General features: G+C 41.8%; 1 protein-coding gene across 2 annotated transcripts; it reads left to right on the top strand.

Moving 5' to 3' along the window:
- The first annotated feature begins 3545 nt into the window (after positions 1 to 3545).
- LOC147900529 (uncharacterized) lies at positions 3546 to 21121 on the top strand. Of its 2 annotated transcripts, none has more exons than XM_087376555.1 (6): positions 3546 to 3710; positions 4528 to 4779; positions 5169 to 7043; positions 7158 to 7205; positions 7404 to 7476; positions 20456 to 21121. In XM_087376555.1, exons 2-6 carry the CDS (start codon positions 4640 to 4642, stop codon positions 20645 to 20647), a joined length of 2328 nt encoding a protein of 775 aa, XP_087232681.1. In that variant the 5' UTR covers positions 3546 to 3710; positions 4528 to 4639; the 3' UTR covers positions 20648 to 21121. The 2 variants fall into 2 exon arrangements, with proteins under 2 accessions (XP_087232681.1, XP_087232682.1); XM_087376556.1 differs by having other exon boundaries at positions 4936 to 7043.
- Positions 21122 to 22008: the final 887 nt, after the last annotated feature.

Below are 22008 nucleotides of genomic sequence, written 5' to 3'. Positions count from 1 at the left end.
TCTCTGCAGGCCTACCCACCCTCCACCTCAATATACCATTGCCCCACACCTTCTAGCACTCTCATTGGTACACCTCAAATCACTCTCTAATCCCTTGAAATTAGGAAACACTAATTGGAGTCCCTTTTGAGACCCCAATTCTCCCCTAATGGCTTTTAATGTTCATAACATATTGGAAAATATAATTCATTCTTTGATCCAATGTGAGTAGTAGTTTCCTATACGTGATGCAGTTGTAAGTTAAGAGCTACAATTTCTTATATGTGATGTAATTGACAATCATGAAGCTTAGAGATTATATCAAATGGCATAGACTACAAAGATTTATCTATTATTATACTTTAAATATAAGAAAAGAACACGTGACCAATGTATTAAAGAAAATGTTGTTTTTTTCTTGGAAAGAGAAGGGAATGTTTGGATTGCTTTCCATCGTGCGGAGTATACAAGTCATGTCCAAATAACTGTATTAAAGCAACTTTTGTGGTTGCATTATAATGAGCAATCGTTTGTTAATATTATTCTCTCTTTACCTTTTGAACTTTGCTTAATTGTAAACATCTTGAAGCTGTTATGGATGGAAATGCATAATTGTCAAAAAGTGGAATCTTTAAGGCTTTGACTTTTTCCATTTCTTTGAGAGGAAGATGAAGAAAACCAATCCTTACAGAGAATGACACATTTAGTGCGCATAATAAATGGATCTTGCTAAAAATCAAACTCCACAAAATGGTGTATATAAGATAATTTTTCCCTTTTAAATATAATTTTTAGCTCCTTATGGCGTCGTTTGAGATCCTTTGAATGTGGAACCATTGCTATGATTCCACTTCATAGCACATGCTTCTACTTATGAATGGTTGAACTTCTTCAACGTGTACAGATGTGCTCGAGATCCTATTCTATCAACGATGTGCTCAAGATCTGTTATCCTAAAAGTTGTTCTCCTAATAGAGTGCTTAGATTAGATAATCATGAAACAATTAGATATAATGCCAAATTAGCTAGCTCATCCTTAGCATGCTAGTGTAGCTTGGTGGAAATGACCCACAAAGTTGAGTATAACATGGAAACTTGTATAGAGATTTTGAGCATGTTAAATGATTGCTGTTGTTTTGGAGTATATATCTTGTACATGTTCGGAAAGGATGTCTTTAGATTCTTTGTATCGTGGGTAGGTGGCACACTTCCATGCTAGGACTTGGTATAAGAAATTCGGAAGTTGCACGGATATGAGAGGGCATGTACTAAGTGAACAAGGCAAAGTACTCATTCCACTTGGAGTGCGAGGTAAGTTAATGTATGTTTTTCTCACGACGTTGGCATATTCCCTTTTGTAGGGCCACACATTGCTTTAGAGGAGTGATGGAGCTGTAGAAAAACAAGGAAGTACGAGAATACTAATATGAAAACAAAGAATTAAAAAAAAAAGTCATGGGGCAGCACTTCAATTTTGAAAGGCAAACGATCTCAAATCCATAGAGAAGATTTGCAATGTGCATGGCATTTGCGGCAACACTTCACTTCTGAAAGGGAAACGATCTCAAAATCAGTAGACAGGATTTGCAATGTGCATGGCATTTGCCAGCAGCGATTGTGCATGGTATTAAAATTAATTGGTGTTGAAAGGGGTCAACCCTTTGAGTGAGGCAGAGAGCTTATTTAACGATTAAAGGGCGAGTGAGCTGGGGTGAAAGTTTCGACGACATATAATAAGAAGAATTTACGGATGAAGAGAGAATTTGTGGGAAGGCCGGGCCAGTACAAGGTGAAGGGACTTGCCGAGTCCCAACGGTCCTGCTGCTCCTGCGCCTGCGCACACACTGCACAGTCGCAGTGGATGATTGCTGCCACTATGTGCGTACTTTGAAGGAGACGCTTTCGAATATTTGGTGTTACGGCCAGGGGCCGTTGATGCCGATTACATTGCAGTACTTTGTGTCGACGAGGATGGTTTGAACAATCCTGGGGAGGCGATTCTCATCAGCGAAAATTGGTTGCCAATCCAATAGGTACGTAAGTCGATGGACCATTGGCAATGAGTAGGAGTAGACTCCCGCTGGCATGCTTGCTGCTGTTCCTGCATTAGTAAAAAGAGTTGGATGATGCGACCACCCCCCACTAGCCCAAAAATAATGTGTGCTTGAAGAAATGGCAAGATCTATTCCGCAACAATAATAATAATAATAATATACTGGCTCGTTTTGCGACGCTTTGGCTAACGCTGTTGCTTGCTGGGTACAGTTCAATCAGATCACATTGGTTTCCTAAGACAGCTGGTTATTACGATTGAACAGTAGTCAGTGGAATAACCAGACCGATTCTTTGTTAAATGGAAGATTCTAGGCAACCGGAAGCGTCAGGAGTGTCTTGGTGTACCAGCTGAGGAATCAGTTGTGCGATGATATAAGTAAGTAAGTAACCAGGCAGAGCAAAGGGGATCGGGGTTGCACGATTAAAAAATAAACAAGGCTAACCGAGCGCTGCATATAACAGCCGGTTTGGAATGTAAAGAAAGAGGCATGATAAAACACGAGGGCGCAGGGAAAGGCAGGCAGGGAGCCGAAAAGCGAGGGGGTCACGAGTCCCAGCGCGCGCGAATATATGCAGGGGTTGGACGGAAAGGAAAGATGGGGGGGGGGGGGGGGTTGGGGAGGGGCCATCTTGAACTAGATTCACATAAAACGTGCGCCCCATGATGCGGCGCCATGCATTTGAGAGGAGAAGGCGGGGGGTCGGGCCATTCTCCCGTATGAATGGGACATGTCCCGCGGAACAGCCAACGGCGGGGGGAAATGGGGGTGTACACTGTATGGGTACATGGCCATTGGAGGATGGTAAAAATAATATGGCAAAGGTGGAGGGTGAGATGCATGCATACCCGACCGACGGCCGGATCCAGGCAGCGTGAAAGCGGCCAAGGCGGGACGAGCGGGCAGCTCAGCAGAGCAGTGCGGGCAGTGGAGGCATGCATGATGCAGGTACGTGGGGCGGGACTCGGGAGCATGGTGTCATGATGTGAGAAAGGGGAAGCGTAAAGAATAGGCCAAGCGGAGAGAGATCCACGTCTAGTAGGAGGAAGCGGGTGTGCCGCTTATTTGGCGGTGGGGGCGTCAAATCACGGTACTGGGGCGCGCAGGCAGCCGCTTCCAGGCTCTGGGTGCGTGACTGAAACATTCCTGAGGAGCGTGGCAGGGGGGTTGTCGCCGCGCGGACGAACAAAGGGGGCACGGGGACGGATGCGTATGTGAATCTGGTTTTTTTCCCCGGATTTGAAGACGGCTGAAGGGATTCGGGAGAGGTGGCGGCGGCGGAGGCCGTAGGGCACGAAAAAGAAGAGGGGTGGCGCTATTGAACCGCCCAAAAAGTGAAAAGAGGAGTTTGTAATATCTTTTACCACGCGTATCCTGATCTCTTACCGCGGGCGCTGACACACCTTGCGCAGCGCGTGACTGAAACAAATTTTAGGGTCCCATCCATCCAATACAACTAATAACACATCACAACACAATGGACGGATCTCTCTTCTCTTTTCTTCTTTTTTTTTTTCCCTCAACTGCATTCTTCTTCTTTTGCTGCTCTCTCTTTCCTTTGCGCATCGTCTTCCTCCTCCTCCATCCCTCCCGAGCTCGCTCCTGCTTCCCCTCCAAGCACCAAATCCTCCATCCACACAACATCCTTTGCGATCCCATCCTGCACTTCCTCACCTTGTAATCTCTCTTCCCCCCCTTACCTCTTTCAGAATTTTGAATCATCGTCAACAGTACTCTAAAACTATCGTTCCAGCCAGAACTTAGATTCAAACTCGTACCTCCCCTTCGTCGTGTTTACCTTTCCGCCCTTGCTTGCCATCCCCGCTGCCCCTGCTCATCAATTCTCCATGCCCCTTCTGTACGTCCCAACTTCCGCTTTACGTGTTCTGGCAGCGTTTGCGCTGGCAACATACGTGAAGAAGACGTCCCGCTCCCGCCTCCGCTGCCTCTCAAAATACCTAGATCTACAGTCAATCGTAAGCTCTGCATGGACAACTTCTAATAAGAGGCTTGCTTGTTTCAGCTATCAAATGCGATTACATTTGAATGGCATGCCCGGAGCTATCACTCACTTCTGTAGCACTTTTGCTGAAACCTCGGTGGCTCAGTGGACGTCTCCATAGCTAAGTGCGTTATGAGCCCTTCGCGATCTTCTCACGGTCTCTCAAAGTCTCAATCCATTAGCTTTCCCGCTGCTTAATGTAACGTGTCCAGCGGGAATGCTCTCAAAAAGCCGATATCCCGTGGCGATCCCTCCGTTTCTCGTTCACTCGCGATTCGATGGATTCTTGCGTTGTGAACGAAGGAACACGCCTTCGGCCTCTTTCTCCGTAGAAGCGAATATATAACCTCGTACTCGAATGTCAGCTTTCCAGCGTTCTTAAAAATTTCGAAAATACTGTTCACGCAATATCAGTCCAAATTCTCTGAAAAGTTGCTTACACAGTGCATTCGATGGCAGTGGAACTGACAGGCTGTGTGTTTTGTATCTCAGATGTAACTTGACGATCGAAAAACTGCGCTTCCGCCTTTCTGAAGGACCGTTTAGTTTCTGAGATTCTGAAGGTGAGCTGCGCAGTACTCATGGTGCCAGTCATTGGCGCAATATGTTGAAATTTAGGGGTCAGACCATGTTCCCGCGGACAAATATCGTGAAAACCCTGGCGTCAAACTCTGTCGGAGGTTCCTACGTTGCAGATCCGGATCCCGGCCAAGAGCTCCCCTCGCCACTGATAGATGCTTCTAGGTGATGTTACCTTATCTGCGCTTTCAGTGATCTTTCTTTAGATGGCTTCTTTGGTCATGACAATCGAAATCTTGTGCACGAGGTACTGCGGCAGTGCCGCTCATGAGCTGCAATTCTAATCCCCGAAGTTTTCTTGTGCCTGGATTCTTTACGCAGCGAATCGCATGCTTCGGAACTCTGTCTTGCTCCGAAAAGCCTTGATTTTTCCGTATGCTGCCTCGTCCAAGGCCTGTGTTACATTGCAGCACGCCGAATGCCTATGTTACCACTTAAATCATGAGAAACCTCCTGCTTTCTCCATGTAGTAACAGAACCAATCGGCACTGAGGTGTCGATCGGGGCACGGTTCCCTGCTAGTTTCTGACGTAGATGTTACGTCAATGGCGCAGGTTTACTGCCGAGAAATTGACTCCACGCACAATCAAGGTGCAGGCTAATCTATTGAGGAGTGATCCAGCACAGTACAACATCTTCTCACCAGATCCCGTGTTTGACAAATCGGCCGCTGAGTTTAGAACGACAACACACGCGTTAGGGAAGTTGCCGGATGCAAACGAAGCTAGGCATGGTGTTATGACAGTTGACACAGAAAACCCTCACGAACCCAAGACTGTGAGGTGTGGGAGGAGCAAAAGGGGTAGCTCGGATGAGGATGTAGATTGGCAGGAGGAGGGAAGGAAAAAGCGTCGGGTGAGTAAAAGGGTTGGGATAGAGGCATTGTTTCCTACGGCTGAGTACGTAAGTGGAGATTCAGACATTACGGCGGAGCATATGGCCGAGCGTAGCTCACGCACAAGCAGTCTGGAGGACGGATGCACCCTATCATTAGACAGTGCAGCGGAGCCAATTTCCAAGGGATCTATCTCCCCGAGTGCGGCACTAGGGCTTTCGGATGAGGACTGTGAGGGCATAGTCATCTCCAGGGGAATTGCGAATCGGGGAATTGCGCAAAGTATAGGAACGGCAGCAAGCTACTGTGGAAAGGTCGCGTTGGAAACAGAAGACGACTACGATTGGCTTCAGCTCGGGCTTGGAAGCAACCTTGCTCAACGACCTAGGGCGGCCAATCCGAAAGCTTCAGCTGACGCCACAAGATGTAGCCCGCAGCCGGAAAGTGTAGCCACGCTAGACCTCCTGCCGCAGAAGCCGGATTGCGAATTGCTCAAACGGCGAGAAACCCTCGTGAACAGGAGGAGATGCAATGACGAGCCCCGGAACGTCCTCACCGCTCCCTCTACCAGATTGGAGGATTGTACTGGAGTAAATGTGGGAAACTTGATGGAAATCCGTGAGCATGTCGACGGTGTAATTCCTCAACGACCGCTCTCTTACAGCTCCTTGATAGCAGCCGGGGCCTTTCAAACCGCTGCTCGTATTCCAACGCTTCCTGAAGGACGAAGTTCCGCTTTCTGTAAAGACAAGAGGACAAGCTATGCAGGTTCCATACTCAGAGCTGAAGAAGAGAGCATCAACGTCTCGTCCAGCAGGTTTGCGGCATATCCGCATGCATCTTACTATCCGATACCGAACAGCACCCTATGTCAATCTTCGATTGATGACAGATTTAACAGAGCACCAAGGTGCCAAGATCCAATTGCTTCCAAACCAGGAATGGATCACTTCAAATACGAAGGGTGGCAACATGCGGCAAACGCCAAAGTGTTGCCAACATGGTCCATCTTCCACGATCCGCTAGCAAACGTTTTCAGAAACAGTACTGCAGACACCTATTGCTCTATGGAACCCGGGATGACAATGCAGCATCACACATTGACGAGTGCAGGAGGTCAGCAGCCTTCCGATGATTGGTCACGTATAGTGAAGAGATTCAACACAAGCTTGAGTTTCCAGAACCCAGAGACGGAGTTTCGGCTTACGCACGGTGGAAGAATCGGTGGGGCGAGCTTAATGCCAGGCCATGATGTAGCCACTGTCCAGCAAGCCATTGACAGATATCAGTTCAGCAGACCTCAAGATCGGCCTGTTGGACCTTCGTGGCTTCCAGAGCCCCCTGCGCAATCCGAACTATTGAATCAAACGATGATGTCGCAGCTTGGTTTCGGTCAAATGACCACTGTTGGTGACATTCCGTATTGCAATAGATCGTTCCTTCCCCCGACTCCACTGGCTGGCACAGCAAACATCGGTTCCCATCTTATTCAGAAGCAGTTTGCGGATTCGTTTTCAAGATCGAAGCGTATCCCAAAACCGCGAAGAGGGTCGCCAGGTTTCTGGTTTGCTCTACAAGCCGCAGCTGCTGATCAGTAAGAGTTATAACATGCTTGCAATTCTTATCGCACAGGGACACAATCTTGTCACAGAAGAACTGTTTTTTTTTTTCCCAAATTGTTTACTGAACGGGGAACTTATTTCTGCAGACCTTATGATCGAGAATCACACCGACCGAAGTCTTACATCCGGATAAAGTGCGTAGTTAAGCTCCAAAGTTCACCATTTGTACATTTCATTTATGCAAGGACGTTGTGCGTTCTTTAAGAGTTCATCTAAAAAACTAATCGTAGGGCATAGCCATTGTTACTTGGCATGATCTATAGCTTACGCGGGCACAGTTAAGAGCGATGCCCTTCATTTTGTGGGCTGAATTGTGTGCGTGCTTCTTGCAGAGATGGAGAGATGCCAGTATCAGTCGTAAAAAAGTACTTGGTCGCTAAACTTGGACTCTCGAGCGTCTCTGAGGTACGTCTTCGTATCGTTGCTAGTTTTTCGCAGGATGTACATAATTACACCGAACGTGTTTGCTTTGTACATGCTTTTACCCGCACAAACGTGAAAACACAGCCATGCCTCATGACTAACAGCGAAAGGGCTAGCTAGCTGTCCGAAGGTCTTTTACTTCATGCTCCTTTGCACCTTCCTGGAATCATCGGTGTTTGACCCTTTCACAATGTCACTTGACTGTCTTCAATACTAAGGGCGGGTTCAGACTAGGCTGAAGCATTTTGAAGCCTTGTCTCCCCGTTGTGGTAGTTCACACTACCTGGTGGACAAACCTTATACAAAGTAAGAGGCAATAATGGCATGCAAATTTGATTGGCTTGATGGGAAGGCAATCAATGTATGGGTCCTCATCGTGGGTTCCATCCCCAATCAGGTGGTCTCGCAACCTCTCTCTTCTGCCGGCCATCTTATGGGCGGCCTTCAACCCACGGACAAATATTTTTGGCTGCAATATCTAGATTTGCAATATGACCATACATGGGTTTTCACCAATTGGAGGTCGTTTGAGGAGGACTTGGAATACATGGGCTTAAGTCTTAAAAAAAAACAAACTAAGGATAACAAGCAACTTTAAGACTAATAAATATATATACCATAGGTGTGTGTGTGAGTGAGAGAGAGAGAGAGAGAGAGAGCGCCTAGCATGCCATGAAAAAATAGAAAAAACTGTTAGCGTGTAATGTAAACATATTTGTGTCATTAAAAAAATTGGCATGGATATCGTATATAGCATCCAATGAAAGTGATATACTGGAGGCATGTACCTTCCATGTTAGTGCTCTATGACACCTTCTTTAAACCTAACTGACTCTTATGTCACAAGCACATGAATGCTTTTTGGGCAAACTCTTTGATGTGGCTTTCTTTTCATATTACATTGCCTAGTCATTTGCTTTTCATAGGTCTTGGATGATTGCTAATGTTATACTTTCTTGTTGATACATAGCGTTGTTCTCATCTTGGATAGAGTAGCTTGGTTTGTTACTTTATAAGCTTCTCACTACAATTTGTCTCACACACTTTAATTGTTAGTACTTTTCCAATCTTCTCTTCATATGACTATGATCACCATTTTATGTCTTAGAATATTGGTAATATTATCGTCACCTAGCTTAGTTCCTTCGGCACATTCTAGCTTCCCCTTGGCTTTTCAGACTCTCTTGTGACTTTGCTTCATCTTTTCCTTACCCGTGATTAAAAGGGTTTATTCAATCTCCTAATATAAGCTTATTATGAAGTCTCATACTTGTGATTGTGTGTTGCTCCTAAGATGCTATCCATCATAGATTTTTCTTCAAAGATAACCAGCTAGCATAGACCTTGAATGTTTGCATTTTGATTACCTTTTACTATTTGTTAAATGGTTTACAAATTGGTGTTTGATTTCTTAGTTTTGTTGTCCTCCTTGGTGTCGGTATCATAAGCTCAAATGGATCATGTTTCATCCAGCTTCTAGACATTTCTTGCTCTCTAGAACTTACTCTCCATGAGTTTCACACCCTTTGAGAGAGAGAGAGAGAGAGAGAGAGAGAGAGAGAGAGAGAGAGAGAGATGTCTTTCTTTGATGTCTCATGTTGGCCTTGGTATGTGTATTACACCTTGTTTTAAAAAATAAGACTTGCTAAACTTCAAAGATATCAACCACTCTTATTGTGAGAAGTAAGGTGGTTTTAAAATTTTTATGCCATATGTTGGTAATCTCTTTGATGTCTTTTCTATTGCATCAAAATTTTTATAGCCTCAATGGCTTTCTTTGAAAACCATGATTTCCACTTTGATATTTTGTGCTCCTTACCCTAATTACTCACTTATGGTAATGTCATTACCGCTTAGTACCTTATACTATAGTGTAGCCTCTAGATTCATTCTTTTTTAAAGTACATATGTGCTAAAGAGGTCTATTAAATCTCGCATCTTTAAGTTACAATAGCCTTACATGATATTCATAGCTTATTCCTTGTTATATATTACTTGCATGCGGTGCACACTGCAGTGAAACGAGAGATCAAGTGGTATACTATTGGTCAACTTATTCCTAGCTCATATTTATATATTTGTTAAATATAAATTGAGAACTAAGACCATTTTGCAAAGAAGTCAAAAATCAAACATGAGGGTGTATTGACCTCTACCTACTTAAGGAAATGTCATTAGATAATTATAAAATCGAAGAAAAATCTATGTAATTTCAATTCCCATTATAGTCTTTGATAACAGTTACAAGTTCAAAAGAGCGGTAGTGGGCTAGTTGGGAATTAAATTGATTTGAAGATTGTTTTAGTAATTTTGGGATGAATTTGATCATCTCGCTCCCCTTTCTCTTTATCCTCTTTATTGAAAAGTATACGCTAGTGCTCGAACTTCAATTCAAGCATGGAACACTTGAAAATTATAGGCCATGCTCAAACTCAAGTTCGAGCATGGGATGAAAGTAATAGTGAATTTTGTATAACATATGGACTTGGAATTGTCCCAAAATTACTAAAACAATCGTTGTTAAGATAATTTGCTTTGTTGCTCGAAGATCTAGGTGAAAGTCTTCAATTCAATAGAATTTTCAACTAAGGGAGAAAATATATGATACTTTAAGTTAATCTATTAAGATGTTAATCTTGTTGTTTAGTTCTAGCACCATGTAAATCACTTGAATGATTATAAATTCAAGTTTTTGTCCATATCTAAACTTGATCTACAAGGATTTTCCTTTATTTGTGACTTGTTATGGGAAATAGTTGTCTTTTCTACTTCGCTTACATTTAATGGAAGATTTGTAGAATATCGCTTTCTTAGAGGATGTCAATTTCACATTTAATTTAAAATGTAATTCACGGAGATTACTTGTTGATTTAAAATTTCAGCCATTAGAATCCTAGCTTTATTCAATGCTTTTGGTTTGGAATAAATATATATTAGGTAGCATGTAATGGTAATACTTTTAGGCTTTATCGATCTTACCTTTGTAGAAACCAAACTTGAAAACTATTAAAAATTTAAAAGCATCTTATAGACAATGTATTAGAACATGTCATGTTTTTTTTATAAAAAACATCATGTTTTGGTGAACTAGGAACTTTAAGTTATGATGCTTATCAAAAGCATGTTTGGACAATTCTTTGTAAGTCAATTAGTAAATATTTCTATCAATCTTTTATATTATATATTAGATGTGCAAAATTAATAGATTTCATGTGATGGAAAAAATGAATGATCGTTGAAAGAATCTCTTTGATGGGCTGCCTAAAGCTCATATATGTCTTAGGTATGAAAGATTATGTAGCCGTCCACATAGATGTGATGGCCACTTAAATCTCATCTCTCCCAAAGAAATAGATATTTAATAATATTCAATATGTTAAAAGATTTTAGTTCAACATTATTTTTATGCCATCTACTATACACAATATTAACTTGCACCAGGTATGAAGTGTTGACCTTATTACAAAAACTAAGACTTTACATATGGCATGGAAGCATTCCTTAAGCATACACGTCTCAAAGCTAGTTATAACGATTTTCTATTGAGGTATAGATGCTTAAATGACCACATAAACTTCTAAGGCCACAATACATCAACTGCAAGCTATACATGTGCTTATTCGGAAGGGGTGCCTGTGTAGCATTGCGCAAAAGGACACCAAGCATCTAAAAGAGACGTAGCATGATTGAAGGGCCCTCATTAGTCTATGAAATTTAACTGTTAAGAAGTTTAACAACCCTTCCAAATGTTTGACATAGTTGAGCTATGACGCAAACACTATGAAGAACATCACCCATAGGAGAATTCCTGGCCTTGACAAACTTTTCAAGAGTGAAGACAATTTCAATCACAAGTTTGAACATGTAAACTATATCTTCCTAAAGGTATCATTCACAATATTTTGAATGCAAGTGTAGTCATTACATTTAGTGAAATTGCAAAAAATATCATGGAAAAATGAAGAGTATTTACTTGGTAATTATTAAGGGGTCATCAATTTGGGTCCCTATATGGCATACATGTAGGGAGTAGGTCAGATTGCAAAAACTATGTGTCACTTGAGAACAAATCCCAAATGATGTGCCTATCTAGTCCAGGCTATTGACATGCTCTTAACATGTAGTATTGCAAGGATTATGTTACACATCTTAGGGTGAATCATGTCCAGGATGACTGAGGGGATTATAGTAAGGCTATGTAAATATAGAAGTAGATCAAGCCTTTATAGGCATCTAAGAGGTCATGTAAGATATGTCATATTGCTAAACGACAATAAAAGGGAACAAGCTTTGTTTATTGATTATTGAAGTCGCTGCTTGGCTTTCATAATCTTTAAGTAGGATCTTTACAGCTAGTATTTCCAAATCCAAGATGATTGATTTGATACTTGTCTTACCACTTCTCTAATTTACATGTTCTGTTGTCTAAAATCTTACATTACCTTTCTATCTGTTCATTACCTTTCTATCTGTATCTCCTACTCAAAGACCACGTATAGATAGAGCGTAAAACATCACTGCCACATCTTCAATATACCTCTCTACAAATTGGAATCTACGGGCCTTCAAAGGCTTTAAGCTTCAGACTGTCTAATTTCATGCAAAGGCAGTGCCATGGAAGCTAAAATCAAATCAACAATACTCACTATGGCTATGGCATGGGAATCTATTCTATGGTTACTTGATACTAGTTGGGAAGACCGTGGGAAGCCACGGAGAAAAGCTATCACGTCACTTGTTTGCAAAGGTGCGACCGCTTTACGTTGATGTCTGTCTTCGTCCCTATCTTTGATTTTTTATGTCCATAACTTTTCAGTTGGCTTTCATACACTTGTAAAATCATTAGGCAAGATGTGGCAGCCGTTGTTGATGGCTTGTGAAGCATGGTTGGAAGCATGGCTAGAAGAAGATTGTAGAGGAGCATCCATCTAAAGCGATTGGTGCTCCATCGAAAGCACATGCAAGTTTTTGTAGAGCATTATCATCCACTGGGAAACTCCAAGCATTGCTATTACAAGGAGAGAGGCCACAATCGTTGCAAGAATTGACGGAGTATTCGAAACCAACAATACTCCATATGTATGCTCTAGCAATTGCATCCTTTTTTGCTCATACAATGCTACGGGAGGTATCTTGTCGTTGCCAATCATGGGAGAGCTATCATTAATGCCTTTTCCATCCGATGCTTCGTGCCTCATGGTAGAGATATCAAAAGGTGTGAATGAAAGTGACAAATCTATACATTCCCTAGAATCCAATGAGCTCTTTTCAAGGCAGAGAAGCAAAAGCTTTGCCTTCATCTTTATGCGAGGGCAAGGGAACATTAGAGGCCAGTCAACAAAGGGAAACGAATAGGGAGCGTATGAAGAGATTAAGCCAGAAGTGGAACATTAGAAGCCACAGAACAAAGGGAAACGAATAGGAAGCGTATGAAGAAATTAAGCCACAAGTGGAAGAATGGGAGTTAGATTTGCTTCACGGTTTGACCTCGGGCACGTTTGATGCTCCACTTATGCCCTTTGCTTCTACAGGAACATAATTATTTTGAGCATTGATATGCTCTACGGCTTCAATGTCGTCTTGACTGGGATCTTTGTCTTTAGGCTCTTGCACCCATTGTTGGGGTGCAATTTGATTTGGTTCTAACGCAGGTCTTTGCCTTGGTGCGATGACAGTAGATTCTGGTGCGACTTCAATCATTCGTGGCTGATCGTTATGTGTTGCTGTATTGCCCTCACAGCTCTCCTTTGTTGTGGCTGCTGATGGTTGTTTTCCTCTTATGGAGGGTCTCCATTTCCTCTTGGGTTGCAATTGTGTCCAAATTGTCTTGGATAGCAAGGCTGGAGCCACCCGAATAACTCTCCAATGCTTCGTGATCTCTAGCAACAACCTCTTGCAAGCAATAGTAGCAAAAATAGATTGAATATCGAATGGACACGAGGACACGAATTGAATGGTCAAAGTAATAGTTTTTTGCATGTAAACTTCCATCCAAATCTAATCCAATGGTCCATATTTATCAAATTTAATCCAATGGTAGATATTTCCCCAATCGTCCTCCCCCAAATCTCTCCTTAAAAGAGAAAAAGAGAACCCACACCGTTTTGCAAGATCTTGACACTAGTCTCCAAAGACATCTCGATCCATGCAAACGAAGCGAGTCTCCAAGTAGATTTGTATCTAATGATCCAAATCCCTTCAGGATCTTTCCTTTGCTAGATTTTAACATTCCAAAAGTGCTGCGTGGTGGAAAGTCGACGTTTGATACCATTCTCTCACGGAATTTCATACTCAAGTGATAGAGTGTTCGAACTATGAATGTGTTCAATGCAAATGCAAAAGGAAGAGATTAGCGATGAGATGGGAAGCACCAAGAGAAGGAAGTCGTGTTTCATTCATCCAAGGCTGCTTACAAATAGGTAGGTTCTTTCCACAACAGATTGGGCGTTACAATGAATTATTAAGGTCATTCTCACAAGCCATGCTTTAGCGTCGTTTCAATTCTCTCCATCTAACGTGGTCACTACTAACATGGTGTATTGCTAATAGTGGTTGACTTAGCTTATTCTAACATCCTTTCATAAGTCAAGCACTATCTTTGTCCATCTAACAGTCTATCAAATCGACAACCTATCTGACAATCTAACATTCTTTTAAGGATTCCACTCTAGAATCATTTCAGAGTGAAGTCTTTCTCCATCGAGGCTGCATTTGTATCGCTCCTCCCGATCTTCAGGTCCTCCATCTTCTTCCTACAGTTGGGAGCAAAATGTACGTATTTTCCACAATAGAAGCAGTCCCTTTTGCTCATGTCTACTTGCGAAGAGCTGCTTGCATTCCAAGCACTTGGTACCTCCTTTTGCTGGCCTTTCTTCTTGAACCGGCTTGGTATCTCCTTTTTCTGACCTTTCTCCTACTGCATAGAGGGCCATTGGTGTAGTCAGCCTTGTGCTTGTGCTTTCTGCCATTGTTTTTGCATGATCTCCTCTTGAAGGAGAATTGTTGTGAGCTCTTTAAACTTCATCTCTTTGGTGACAGTGTCGAGCATAACATTCAAATGATCGTAAGATTTTGGCGAAGTATTCAAGAACATCATGCAAATCTCATCTTCACGAATGGTGGTTCCAATCGACGCTAGTTGATCAATGAAGGTTTTGAACTTCAAAATATGAGTCACGATCGAATCTTCAATGCCCATTTCCATGTTGATCAATTGATGCCTTAAATAGGCTTTGTTTGCAATAGACTTGGTTTCGTAGAGAGATCCAAGCATGTCCCAGACTTCCTTTGAAGTCAATATCATTTGAATAATTGCCCTCACTTCTAAATGTAGCGCATCCTAAGCTGTCTCAAATTCTCCGTACAACTAGTCTACGAACCCATGCCAAGGGCTCTGTGTTAGAGTAAGCACAATAAACCATGTTAATAGTGATCATGTTAGATGGAGAGAATTGAAACGACTCTATTAAAGCATGGCGTGTGACAATGGCCTTACCTATTTGCTTAGAACTTACCTATTTGTAAGCAGCTTTTGATCAATGAAACACACACAATTTGCTTCTCTTGGTGCTTCCCATCTCACTGCTCCTCTCTTCCTTTTGCATTTACATTGAACACGTTCATAGTTCGAAAATGGTATCAAAGCATGTAGTTCCCTCTTGAGCTTGACGGCAAATGCTCTACTTTGACGGCAAATGCTCTACTTTGACGGAAAAAGGTATCAAAGCCAAATGCTCTACTTTGACAATGGAGGGTGAAGCCAGCACTGATCATTGATACATGCGAATGAACTAAATGCTCGAACGTAGATATCTCTCAACAAAGGAAATGGAGCCCTCAATCCTTCGCCTTATAGACCGATTCGATGGCCAAAGCTTCCACACATAAAGCAGCTTTTGATCAATGAAACACACACAATTTGCTTCTCTTGGTGCTTCCCATCTCATTGCTCATCTCTTCCTTTTGCATTTACATTGAACATGTTCATAGTTCGAAAATGGTATCAAAGCATGTAGTTCCCTCTTGAGCTTGACGGTTGCCAAATGCTCTACTTTGACGATGGAGGGTGAAGCCAGCACTGATCGTTGATACATGCGAATGAACTGAATGCTCGAACGTAGATATCTCTCAACGAAGGATATGGAGCCCTCAATCCTTTGCCTTATAGACCGATTCGATGGCCAGAGCTTCCACACATGGAAGATACGCATGATTGCAGTTCTACAAGGGAAGAAAGTATGGAAGATCGTGACTAGAGATGATCCAAATCTTGCGAAAGAGGCAGTCGAGTTGGATGTGTGAGAGCGACAAGATGCAAAGGCAAGGCAATAGATTTATCGCAATATTGTCAAAGATCAACTGCTACATTCAGAGATGCGCATGAATACGAATGGGTGTGTATTATGATAGAACGTGAATACATTTGTAGATGTAGGTGTGTCGATCAATAGCGGTTGCACCTCTTCGAATCACCGTCAGTGTGTGTGAGTAGACTTATGAAGTCTTACTTCCCGTAAACTTTTCGTCTTACGGGGGAGTATTAGTAATAAAGTATGGAATTTCAAGACTGTGTACATTCACCAGTTTTAAATTGGGGGTGAGTCGCCAATTACTAGTGTCAGTTTATTGTTTAGAATTCATCGAGGATGAATGTGTACATGAATGGTGAGCAGAAAGATCCAGATTCTTCTTATTCTTCTTCCTCCTAGCTTGACTACATCTGAATAAATGCAGTTCCTCCTCAATGGGACGAAAAAGTTAAAGAGAGTAGCCTTCAATATAGCCCGATCGTGGGAATTATCTGCATCATCTTCATTTTGATCACATCATATTCAGCATCATTACAATCTGATTTTACGTGGTAGTTCTTTGCTTCATCTCGTCCATCGTTGGCAATTGCTTGAGCCGCATGTTTGTCTTCAGGATCCTCAACAAGGTCAACAATATGCAAGACATGCAGACTAGCTTGTGTGCGTACTTTTGTGCCATATACGGCATTTTCATTGCAGTCTTGATCGCGACCTCTACTGATTTCATCTTCATTCGATTGATAGTCCTTCGGTTCTTCGTTGTCAGCGCCATTTTTTGATGTGGGTTTCAAATACAAAGCAGTGCCATGACGTTCCCCCAGGTGGAGAAAACACTTGAGCAAGTGCATGAGATGAAAGCTCTGCCTTCATTTGGAAATGATGGTGTCCTCCGCTTCATTTTCACCCGTGGACATGGGAATTCCTGCAGCCTTGCATCAAATCGTTGCAACGATGGGAGAAATAAGGCTGAAAAGGCTGAAATTCCCTTACCAATGAAATCTCCTTGCGCATGAGGACGATCGGGATTTACAGGGTCAGATCGCAAGAATGGAGAATTTCAAGGTGTCCTGGGGAATTAGTTGTAGAGGAAGGAGCGTCAGATCGAATCGGTGCTTCTTTTGCAGGCGTATCTATTGATTCGTTTGTATCTACAGCGTTGATTGTTGCATCAATCAGAAATTGTAGGTTTCTTCGGACGTGGAACTGATCGTCCACATTAGCAAGGCCCAGATCGTTGTCTTCAGGCTTGTTTGAGTGTTGGGGAGGGTCGACGTTTCTTCCTTCCATCAAAGGTTGCAGATCAAAGTTGTCTGCGTGTCGATTTTGCCCTTCGATTGTGGACTTTTGCGGGTCAGTGTTTCCGCTGTCTTCATCTCCTCTCTTAAGAGGGACTAAGTCATTTTTGACGTTCAGGGTTGTCGCCCTGTTCTTCTCCATTTGGTGGCTGGAGTTTACCTTGCTGAACATGCAGATTTGTGTCTGCGTCTCCGTTTCTGGCCTGGAGTGTGGCTCCGTTGGGGTCTTTGCATCCATTATCTGTGGTGTTTTTGCCCAGGAAATTGAAGAATTCATGGAGTGGTAGACATGAAAAAATGCGAGGGATTCTTCTTAGCGGAAGGAGTGGCTGGGTTGGACCCATACAAGCTCTGATACCATATAGAAATTCAGAGATGCGCATGAATACAATGGGTGTGTATTATGATAGAACGTGAATACATTTGTAGATGTAGGTGTGTCGATCGAATCACCGTCAGTGAGTGTGTGTGAGTAGACTTATGAAGACTTACTTCTAATAAATGATGACAAAGTAGGAGAAGATTGAAGCATGGTATAGAAATTCAATAGAGTACGTAATAGCAGAAGGAATTGTATTAGTCGAAATGAGTACAACATGATATAGTCTTCATCGTGACAGTTTCTCTGAGAGGCATGTCAATTTGTATCACCTCTTCAATGTGTGTGAATGGTGTAAATAAGACTTACGTCTTATTTCCAATACTCTCCCTTGAGACATAAAGTCTTATGAGTAATAGAGCATGAAGTTTGACTGTGTGTAACTCACCAGTTTTGAAGTTGGAGGTGAGTCGCCAATTATTACAAATATGATGTGTAATTTATCTATCCAATATCAAGTGTATCTTGAATGATAAGAAGCATTATTAATTTGGTTTTTAGTTTCTTTTCGGTCATTCTTGGATCATACATCTCTACTATCTTCATTTCTCGAGCTTAATGTTGATCACAGTTTCTCCCCCTCAAGTGAGAGAAAAGGAAGAAATTACTAGGATTTACCTTGGTCTAGCTGTGAATTGCTGTTGATGTCTCTTCATGTTGATCTTTAACGCCAGCACCATTTACATGATGCCAATTGCCAGGATCGTCTTCATGTAGCTCTCTATTTTCTTCATTCTGTTCTTGATCGTCAGCTGGATCTGCATTGACTTGCTTGTCTTCAAATGCACTGACTTGCTTGTCTTCAAAAAATTTGTAGGTCGTGGCCTTAATCATCTGAGGCCCTTTCTCCCCAGGATTAAAAGGGGTATCAATTGTAATGCATAGAAGTACTAGTGCCATTTTCTTCTGAACTTTCGGATCACCACAAGGCTTTGGAGGATCTATACTTTTTTAATCTTGCAAAGATTGATCAAAGGCATGTTTTCGAAGAAATTGAGCAAGTGAAACTTGAAAAGAAATCACTACTGCACTTTCCTTTGGGCAAGGGTTCGATCTCTTCTCGGGTGTAGAACCGTAGTTCTACACGGGTCTTTGTTGCCGCAGATTATGGACAAATTGTTGCCACATCCTTCCGGTTGCTTTGGCAGGAGATAGGTTTGACAAACTTTTTTGTCTTCCCTTTCATTAGGGATGGGCAGACCGTTTTGGACTACTCTTGGATTGTGCCATGTTGATGAGGGCTGGCGCAGGATCGTGTGATCTGCAAAGTCTCCACCATTTAGGAGAATGGAGAAGCCATTATGACACGAAATGCGTAGAGGTTTTGGGCCTCGAACTAGCTCTGATACCACATAGAAATTCAACAGAGTACGTAATAGTAGAATGAATTGTATTAATCGAAGTGAGTACAACATGATAAAGTCTTCATCGTGACGGTTTCTCTGAGAGGCATGCTGATTCGTATCACCTCTTCAATGTGTGTGAATGGTATAAACTTCCAATAGCTGGGTGTCGCTCAAAGGTATGCCATGCATCACACTTGAGGCATTGGCTTAAGTTTTAGTACCGTGTATACTTCTACACATACATCATAGAACACATTCGGATAGGAGATCTAAGAAAATTGGCACATTGTGAGAAACAAGCTTCTTAGAACCAAATAGAAGCACTAATCAGTATAAATTCACATTCTTTTGAAGGGATGATTAATTTTTCTAATACATCCCATAATCCACGCATCCAATTCACATTTTCTTATCTTTATCATGGATAAGGTTATTCCAGCACTTAACGTGTTTTGCTTTTGAATAATTGTGTGTTGTGAGGTCTATAAGCCTTCACATTGCTCGAAAACACATCACAGGCTACAGAATTCACATAGATGAGCCGAATGAATAGGGATATGTCATCATATTTATGAGGTACCTTTAAATTTGATGAATTTGCAACTTTTCCTCCTGTCCAGAAGAATTACTTGTGCAGAAATGTCCGCATAATTCCAGAGAATATCTTATAAGTAATGCCCCCAATGGTTTGAACCTTTTTCTTCAATGTCATCACCTTATGCATATGTATATATGCATTCCGGATTATACTGAGCAAGAAACTACCAACTCCAGTAGACTGAATCGTTTTCTGCGAATGGAATATCCTCAATGCTGTGAAGCACTTGGTCACACGTTTGTGTTGAATGCTACACTGCTCTAAGTAGACCTCTGAATGAAATATTTCTATAGCTGTTTTACTTCTGTGATAACGCAGATAAGTATCACGACTTCTTATTTTCCTCTGCATGGAAGGAAAATCCATAATACACTGATCAGGAACCCAAAGTATATATCACATCAGGTGGGACGTATTTCTATATACTTAATTTAAGCCGGTTTGAAGGATTCCAATATAACTACGAGTCCCCCTGGGCATCTATAACGTCCATTCCTCGACCTGGGAAACTACCCTGACGTTGCATGTCAAATGCGACTGTTTTGCACTGCATTCGCTACTGATCCTCGTGACGTGAATCATGTAGAGCTTCTTGTATGGAGACGATTTGACTGCTGGCACTGCATTCGCTACTGATCCTCGTGACGTGAATCATGTAGAGCTTCTTGTATGGAGACGATTTGACTGCTGGGCTTTTGCGTAGAATACTGTGTACACTAGTACAACTGTTGCGTTTCTCGTTATGCCCCGAGTTGTATATTCATATGGAACCAAACCGTTGAGACAAAATAACAACGTATAGTACATTGATTTTTTTCCACAATGCCTTGAGATTGTACATGTATGCAAGTTCGACTGATGTAAACGCGATGCCATTGAAAAGGGGAGTAAGACGAGAACTAGCACGTGCTTGAATGCACGTACTCTTCTGGCCCTCAAGCAATCCTGGAGTGTTAATTATTTGCAAACTTTTAGTTATCATTTCCGATAACAGGTGGATTAACAAAATTATTGAATTGCTGATTAACAACCAGGTGGAGATTACCTGCCGAGGCAAAGATCTGGTAGAGAATGCATCTCTACAGGATATTCGAGACGAAATTTGGTTCCCGCCTGAGTTCGATCAAGGAGCACCTTGGAGCTTTAGGTCAGCAGGCGGCATTTCTTCCAGTTCAGAGCAATACGTCATGATCTTAACATATCAAGTCTCTGACCATATACAATAACCCATATCTCTTCAGCAAAATGTATTGGGTATACAATTCCTCTTTCCACTGGTTGATTAAAGTTTTTGTTCTTGTACTTAAAACACTTTTTACAGTAGAGTGTAGAGCACCCTGCCTCCTTCAAATTTCTATTCCTTGTATAACAATTTGATGGATACATGCAGCTTCCCTAACTACAATTCTTTCTGCCGTTCACAGTCTACAAATTTGTAATCGAACTAGTTAAGAGCCATACAAGCATAAAGGCAGACTTAAATCTTAATGTATGATGGTTAATTGTGTGCTTGGTTTTTCAAAGCATATATGGGATGTGCAATTACTTGCTTTGGACAAGAGGCATGACGTGCTTAGGCATGAGGTGCTTTTCCAAAGACAAGGTTACGCTCAAAGCTAGGATAAAGTACTTGCGAAGAGACAAGCTTGGTATTTATTGGGGAGTAGAGCCAAGTCCTTAGAAGACGGATATGTTCAAAGCAATGGGGTTTTCATGCAAGGTGAGTGATGAGTCACATCCTTGACATGAGAAAATCTTTGGATGGAATGCTAATTTGCTGATTCTTAAGCCTGTACTTGCAGAATCTTTGTGTAAATGTGGGTTCTATTTGATTATATTCAAATCGATAATAGTTAAGGAGTTTAGAAGGTTCTGCCTGACAAAGGAATCAGGTCACAAGATACTACATTATATTTTTTGTGGGAGGTCAGTCCCTAACCCACATGGAGGTTACAAATCTTTAGCTCAAGGGTATAGAGAAAGGAGATTTTAATGCATACAATGAAGAGGAGATTCACTCTTTCCAAGCAATAAATGCTACTTAGAATGTATAAAAATAGTTCTATGACACCACACAAGACCACTTGTAGTTGATATTCAATCGCCTTAGTTTATTAAGTCATCGATTCATGTTTAAGTCATGATTTTAATGAAACCTTAAGCTTTGGCTTCCTAACCTTGTTTTTGTCGGTTAGTATTTGTGTATTGCAATAGTATCCCATTGAAACAAGGCCACTCAAGCAATTAGCACACTTAGTTTCCCTTTAGTCTTCTTTCTTTAAGTATTGAGATTGTCCCCACTCCATTAATACTCCGAATCATTTTCCTTTTGGTTGATGGTCTTTAGATGGAGTGATCATAGTTTGTTCCAAAATACTTTTAGGTTTTCATGTTTTTCTTATGATTTGGATCGAACTTTTTTCATGCATAAATTATTTTTACAATCTCATGATGCATCTTTTATGAATAGCGTGCGAAATAGATGAATTGTTTGTCTAGCATTATTTTGCTCCTTGTATATAGTAGGAATGTACCAAGGGTTCAATTCATGTTCCCACCAAGTTGTGTGGTCTGGTGGAGTCGTCAA

The sequence above is a fragment of the Dipteris shenzhenensis genome, chromosome 7 (assembly GCF_047967505.1).
Source record: "Dipteris shenzhenensis isolate YYH24624 ecotype China chromosome 7, Dip_SZ_1.0, whole genome shotgun sequence".
Taxonomy (NCBI): domain Eukaryota; kingdom Viridiplantae; phylum Streptophyta; class Polypodiopsida; order Gleicheniales; family Dipteridaceae; genus Dipteris; species Dipteris shenzhenensis.
This window is presented reverse-complemented; position numbering and strand designations above follow the sequence as displayed.

Excerpts from the sequence above, each read along its gene's own strand:
- LOC147900529 (XM_087376555.1), top strand. The coding sequence starts at position 4,640 with ATGTTGAAATTTAGGGGTCAGACCATGTTCCCGCGGACAAATATCGTG. Across the intron at positions 4,780-5,168 it reads CCACTGATAGATGCTTCTAG|GTTTACTGCCGAGAAATTGA; the intron begins GTGATGTTACCT and ends TCAATGGCGCAG. Across the intron at positions 7,477-20,455 it reads GACTCTCGAGCGTCTCTGAG|GTGGAGATTACCTGCCGAGG; the intron begins GTACGTCTTCGT and ends ATTAACAACCAG.